This window comes from Panthera leo, chromosome D3 (assembly GCF_018350215.1).
Source record: "Panthera leo isolate Ple1 chromosome D3, P.leo_Ple1_pat1.1, whole genome shotgun sequence".
In the NCBI taxonomy this organism is placed as follows: domain Eukaryota; kingdom Metazoa; phylum Chordata; class Mammalia; order Carnivora; family Felidae; genus Panthera; species Panthera leo.
The window spans coordinates 91,893,695-91,900,517 of NC_056690.1; the positions used below are offsets into that span (position 1 = coordinate 91,893,695).

General features: G+C 55.3%; 1 protein-coding gene across 6 annotated transcripts in view; it reads left to right on the forward strand.

The window, feature by feature from the left end:
* ZNF236 (zinc finger protein 236) overlaps window positions 1-6,081 on the forward strand; it is a 106,599-nt gene extending 100,518 nt beyond the window's left edge. For all 6 annotated transcript variants that reach the window (XM_042911193.1, XM_042911194.1, XM_042911195.1 and 3 more), the window contains 3 exons: window positions 757-886; window positions 2,762-2,938; window positions 3,560-6,081. In XM_042911193.1, the coding sequence (XP_042767127.1) occupies window positions 757-886; window positions 2,762-2,938; window positions 3,560-3,684 (432 nt within the window). In that variant the 3' untranslated portion in view covers window positions 3,685-6,081. The remainder of the gene's footprint in view (window positions 1-756; window positions 887-2,761; window positions 2,939-3,559) is intronic.
* The last annotated feature ends 742 nt before the right edge of the window (window positions 6,082-6,823 follow it).

A 6,823-nucleotide genomic window follows, 5' to 3' on the forward strand; every position in this document is an offset into this window, starting at 1 on the left:
GGTGACCGACGCGATTCGGTGGAAGTCCTGAATCTCACCGGTGGAAAGAAAAGGGTAACAAATGTGTCGAAGGCACCCGGGAACCCTCTGGAAGAGCTCCCGGCGGCCAGAGCTGGAACAGTTGCAGCAAGAAAAGGTATGAGGTAGCGTTGGGTTATAACCCACGGCGCACGATAAATCCCCGCGAGTCCTCGCGGGCGTAAATGTGCTTGGAGAAGTTAATGGCCGGGAAGAGGAGACAAACCCAAGCAATCTGGACACCGCCCTCGTGGCGTCCCCTCCTCCTTCCTTCTTCCCCGGGGCGCACGAGGATGCGCGAAAAGCAGAGTTAAGTGTGCCTGGGAGGGGCTGACAGGTGAGACGTCAGCCACGTGCTGCAGCTTGTCCACGGTCGCGGAGCAGCCTGTGCGCCCCTGATAGTCTGGGACCGAGACACCTCCTTACCCCCTAAGCCCAGAGCCACGGTCCCGTCACGGGAAACATCTCAGACGGTTCTCAGCTGACGAACATCCTACAGAATAGCTGAGCGGTGCTCCTAAAAACCGTCAAGGTCACGGGCAACGAGGGAGGGCAGAGGCCCTGGAGAGCCTCACAGCTGGTGCCCGAGGGCGGCGGGGTCGGCCTGCTGTGTCCGACCCGCGGCGCGGGGCCCCGGGTGGGCCGTGCGGCGGCCGTGATCCCGTGGCCGAGTTGCCTTTCCTGTCACAGGTCTGTGGTCCCGGCGTGACCCCAGGTGTCTTGTGTGGTCGTTAACAGGAGCACATGCAGACGCACCAAGCCGGCCCTTCCCTCAGCTCCCAGAAGCCCAGAGTGTTCAAGTGTGACACCTGTGAGAAGGCGTTCGCCAAGCCCAGCCAGCTGGAGCGGCACAGCCGCATCCACACAGGTAACCGGGGCGCCGCCGACGAGTAAGGGGATCGCGGCACACGTGCCCTGTGGAGCTGGGCCTGCACGCTGCCGTCGCTCACTTGGCACGCTGGCTTCCGCAGGCCACGGAGTTTGTGGTCTCCTGGGCGACCACAGAACTCACGACGCGGGAGGCGCCGGCTGCTGCGTCCTCCGGGGCTGGGCCCGCATTCGGGGGCCCTTCCTTCCCTTCCCCTGCGTCCTCAGGCTTCTCTGTGCGGACGTCCTGTCCCCACCTGAGCCTGCTCGGGTCTGTCCCTGCCTCTCCCGCCCCGTGACGCGCCACCCGCCCTGACCCGGCCCGGCGGCCTCTGCCTCAGCGCCTTCCCTGCTCCGCCGAGGCCTGGTCTGCCTCCGCGCCGGCCGGGTGGAGACCCTGGGGGGCAGGCGGACGTGGCCGTCTCGTGCCCTCTGAGGACCTGCAGCTGCGCCTGCTGTGCCGTGACTGGCGTTGCTGTGCGCGACCTGTGCTGGCCTCCAGGTCTCCCTCCGCCCGGCCTCCTCTGACTCCTCTTCGGGTGTCAGCCCGGACCCCGCCCCCCACGAGGCCTCTGCGCCCTCCGGTGCCCCTGGCCGGCCCCGTCCGCGCCCCTCCCGGCCCCGGGCTCTGGCGTCCTCGGGGACGTCCCCGGTGGTCCGCACAGGCCGGCACTCGGCAGCGTGGGAGTGAAAAGCAGCGATGCCCTACCTGCTCGTGATTTTACGCGCTAAGGGGCTTTGCCAACGAGCCGGGTGCGCACGGAGGCGTGGAGAGCCCGCTGCTGGCACGTCACCCCGTGCGCTGCGTGCCGCTGACCGGGACCGCCCCCGTCCCGCGGGCGCTCCGTCTGCAAACCAGCGGAGAGCCCCGTGCAGCCTCCGGTCCCTGCGGCCGCCTCTGCTCCGGCAGGGTGTGTGTGGGCCCACAGGGACGATCCCCCTCTGGGTCCCCCGAGTCCCCTCACCGGTGGCTGTAATGACGCCTGTGATACCGTTCCCTGTGTGTGAGGGAGCGCCGTCACAGGTACGACGTCCTCGCGTGCAGAGTCCCGGGGATTACGGCAGGACAGCGTCGGAGCCCTTTCACGGCTCTGCCTGGCACCGGTGGGCCGTGGTTGAGACCTCCTGCGTCTCGGCCGCTGGGTAGCAGGGACGGACTTAGCGTGACACCCTGGGAGCATGCAGGGCAGGTGATCTCTGAGCCACCGCGCGGTGCTTCCTGCTGACACGTGGTCCAGGAAGGCCGGGCCGGGAGAGGGACAGACCCCTGACCAGGAGGCAGCCGTGCAGAGTCCACGGGAAAGAACCTTGTAGGCCCAGAGGAAGGGGTCGTGCCCTGGGGGCTTGGCGGTGGCCCGGCGTGTGGGGCAGAGGCAGGGACGGCGAGGGGCAGGGCTGCGGGCCGGAGGGGGCACTGGAGACGAGCCCACTGCCAGACGGGCTGGCCGCGGGAGGCCGACATGGAAGCTTTGCCTTCAGTGTTCAGTTTGTGCATTAACTCAAAAGCAGCTAAAATGGCATTTGAGAAAATACTAGATAAATCAGCCTTTTCATTAAGTGGCTTTGATGTTCTCGCCTACTTAATGTTTTCTTGCCTTACTGCCTAAGGTGTGTCAGCAACATTTTGTGTAAGCCACGGGCGTTCTACTTGTATTTCCAGATGCTTCTGGGAGTTGCAGTAGCTTTTGATTCAGCCTTTATTTTGGGTCTCGCTGTGGGGTACATTCGCCCTAGCACTCTGTGGAGGCTGCTCAGGACGCTTTCCCCGTGTGTGCCCTCGGGCGCGGCGGCGCGGGGGGCGGGGCGCGGGCGGCGGAGGGGGGCGCTCCCGTGTGCGCAGCGTCCAGAGGGCGCTCACGCGTGTGCGTCCCCCCAGGGGAGCGGCCGTTCCACTGCACGCTCTGCGAGAAGGCCTTCAACCAGAAGAGCGCGCTGCAGGTGCACATGAAGAAGCACACGGGCGAGAGGCCCTACAAGTGTGACTACTGCGTCATGGGCTTCACCCAGAAGAGCAACATGAAGCTGCACATGAAGCGGGCGCACAGCTACACCGGTAAGGCCCGCCCCCGCCTGCTATGGCCCGTCTGCCCCCTGCCCCCCGCCCCCCCCCCCCCCCCCCCCACGGCCCGTCTCCCTCCTGGTCCTTGGTGGCCCGCACAGCACCCGGCTGTGCCAGGGAGGCAAGGGGAGCACATGGCCTCGCCACGGCCACCGTGGACACTGCTAGCTGAGCGGGAGGCCCGTGCTTCTGTGTCTCGGGATCATGGTTGTTCAGGACGGTGGGGTCCGGGAGCCAGCGGGACGGGCCTTCACCTGGGGCGGGGCATCCAGAGAGGGAGGCTATGTTGTCACACAAACATTCTGTGCTCCTCGTCTTGTGAGGAGGCCATGCCCGCCGTATTGGTGGGATTCGTGATTAATCGCTCACCACGCCCGCGTTGACGTAACCGTCCGGCAGCGAGGGTGCGCGGCAAGGGCCGTTCATTCACATTCCAAGAGCGGAAGTTGTCACCCCCATAATTATTTAAGCTGCAGCTCAAATGATTTTTCCAGTGGGACGGAAAGCGAACCAATTTAGAGATCTCTGGTCTGTGTTTAATCGTCTCTGTGTAAACGTGAGCAGCCGTGTGCCGCTGGCCGAGCCCCCGCCTGCTCTTTCCCGTCTGTGCTGCAGGAAGCGTGCAGGAGCCCGTGGCCCCGCAGGAGCCCGGAGCGGAGGAGCTGAGCCGGACCCTCCAGCTGGAAGACGTGGTGCAGGAGGCCGCGAGCGAGTGGCAGGCCTTGGCCGGTGTGTTCTGACGCGCCCGTCCCCGCCTGGACGGCCGTCCCTCGAGTCGCATGTGGCGGAAGAACAGAGCGCTTGGAGTGTCCGTGTTGAAGCTCCAAGTGTCAAGGATGTTACCACCGCGGTGTTTCAGTTATAAAATTATCTAAGAATCATTGTCTTTCAGAGACTGAGAGGAAAAAACCGGGGACGGTGTGAACGCGGTGCCGTCATTTGTCTACGAATCATTGAGCTCAGGTACTACGATAGGTAGTTTCCCCCTCTACTCGGCGGCCAGTGCATCTAGTTAAACAGAACTTAACTGGATCTCACTGTCCTCGTGGTGTGACGTCTTTGTATTGGCAAAGACGAAAGTTACCATGGAAAAAGTAAGATAGTTTCCTTCATGCTTTCTGTCGTAAGAAGCAGAGCTTATAAAACACACATAAAATTAGGTGCATGAAGTTCGAAAAATGTCAGAACACACAGGGAAGTTTTTTCCATTTCTTTTCCTCTGTGCATTTTGAAGTTAGAAATGGACTGTTTTTGGTCTACCGTAAGTTAATCTAACTAGTTCCTTGAGAGCTGGCTGGACCAGTTCTCTCCGCATCACGTTTGTCTGACCATTAGCTACAGGAACACAGCATCGGGGCAGAAACCTGGGGGGCTGTAAACCCGACGCCGAGAAGGATTAAACCGTCCTCACGGGAGGGGCCGCACTTGCTTCTTTAGTCGACATCCAGGTACGCGGGTTAGACGGTTGCAGAAAGCACAAGCCATACGTCACAAGCAGGGAAGGGCAGAGCTGGCTCCCGGGAGTGAGGGCGCCGTGGCCCTGCCCACCCCGACGCCTGAGAGGTGCATTTGTAGATTAAAGGTAAGGACCGTACGAGCCCCGTGACTTTCTCTTCACGCATAAGCAGGTGTATTTTTTATTTCAGGGAATTCTTTACTATCATCAATGGTGCCACATTGAACACGTCCCAAACCAAATCCCACCCCGTGCGGGGGCAGTGTGCGTTGCTCCTACAGCATTCCAAAGATGGAAAGTTCTTTACTTCATGTGAATTTCTCCTTCAGAGTTATTTATATGTTCTATATATAAATACATATGTACATACGCAGATATATGGGCCTCTGTGTGGCTGAACAGTATATTTTGTAAATAGAAGCTCTAGTCCCCAGATTCCAGAGAGAGCGTCAGAGTTTTTAGCTCCCTGCGAGCACTTCAGATCAGTATTGTATTCGTTATATTCACAAATGGGTATCTTTTCACTGTAACATAAAGGTGGGGTTGCTTTGCCTTTGGTTTTTTCTTCCTGAAAAATAATTGCTTTTATTTTCTCTCATTGCCTCCCTGGTTTCAGAAGAGAGCAGTTTTATTATAAATATTGTATGGACTTTGTATATTAAGAGACGGGCTCATTTCAGATTCCTGAAGAAAGAGACATTCTCACTGTTATTTTTTCAAAGGGCATCTTTTGATTTTTTTTTTGTTGTTGTTGTTGTTGTTCACTTTGGGCATATGTATATAAGTAATATTGATGGTGATATAAAAACTTTTGTTATGTGAAAATATTTAAGTCAGAAAACTGTTAAATAATATTACTTTTTTTTCAAACTGCTTTGTGTATTGTATATTTTTTTAAGGAAAAAAAAAGCCTTATTTGACTTATTCTTGTGATACTGGACTTCTATATCCTGAGGTTCTCCTTGAATGTCATTGTGTACCGGCAGTAGTCCATATATTCAGAATAATTGTAATTGTGCCAGAGTTTTAAAGATTCTGCTTTTAATGCACTTTTCTTTTATAATTTTGTATTAAAATATTTTAGAAATGTTGATTAATTTTGGTGAACAGAGATCTCCAAAGTTGAAATTATTGCATTTAAAAAATTTTGTTCTCGCTAGGTTATTTATTTTGGTTGTAGCATTAAATGTCATCTCTCAGGACAGTGTCTAAAAGGGTTTGATTCCTACTTGTACAGAAAGCGTAGTTCAGTGAACTGTATTGGTGAACTGCCTGTTTACGTAAGGCCTTACCAGGTGAATCTAAAGCCTACTTTTATTTTCGTCAAAGAAAATGAGGAACAATCTATCAATAATTCATTTTGTGAGTTTTCTCGATTTATTAACTCAGCAGGCAAACACAAGACATTAATATATTATTTTTATTTACTTCCTAGTTATAAAAGCTGCTTCTTTGCAAAACATTCCTTGAAAATATAAGGTTTTGTAAAGACATAATTTCACTTGAACCTTTGGTGGAGTACAGGTTGATCTTTATATTTTACTGGTTAATAAATGTCTTCTGACAAGAGATTTCTAGCCTCCTGCATAACCAGGGTTTTGAGAACAGATAACTGTATTTTTAGAAATATCTCCTCATAGCGTACCTGCTTTGGAATAACAATAAATAAAAAATGAAGTTAGGAAGTGTGATTAATTTTTTTCTTTTGAAGTATTTAATACGTAACAGTTTGGCACATGAATTAATTTCAAGTTCAGATCATTTTTAACAGAGCAGAACTTTAGCGATCTTTCCCTTCACCTCTGTGAAGTCCGGACGAGGAGGACTTAACCCCCTGGAAGGTCCCTCTGAGGGGCTCCAGACCTCACAAATCAGTGACAGGCGCACCATCCATGTGAGCTATGAATGTCCCTCCTGTTGTCCGTTGTCTTCATGATTGGCCACCTTAGACAATCCCCTGGTCACTTGGGTCCCTCTGGAAAGTGCGTGACTGTCCTGAACCCACTCTGGTGGTGAGGGGAGGGTCCAGGAGCACTCACGTGAGCCTAGAGGGTGACCTGCCTTTGCACAGACACTAAGAACCAGGGGATGCTTCCTGGGGCGGGCAGGCAGCCAGGGTGTGGCGGGCGTAGGGTCCCGTCCCCTGGAGGACACAAGGGTGGTCCTGTTTTCCCAGAACAATAGAGTAAAATAAAAACATCTCTTCAGAAATGTAAACCGAAGTGTCCCTACCCCGGGCCCTCCTCTGTGGGTCCCCCAGTGCTTGCACGGGTCAGGGGGAGGGGGGTCAGACCCCACAAGGGACTGGGGGAGACGCCTGCCTGGCTGTTCGGTGCAGACCCGACCCCCCGCCGCCCAACGCGGATGGGACGGGACCATCTGTTCTAACGAGGAATTCCCACTGACTGCCCCGTCGGGTTTCT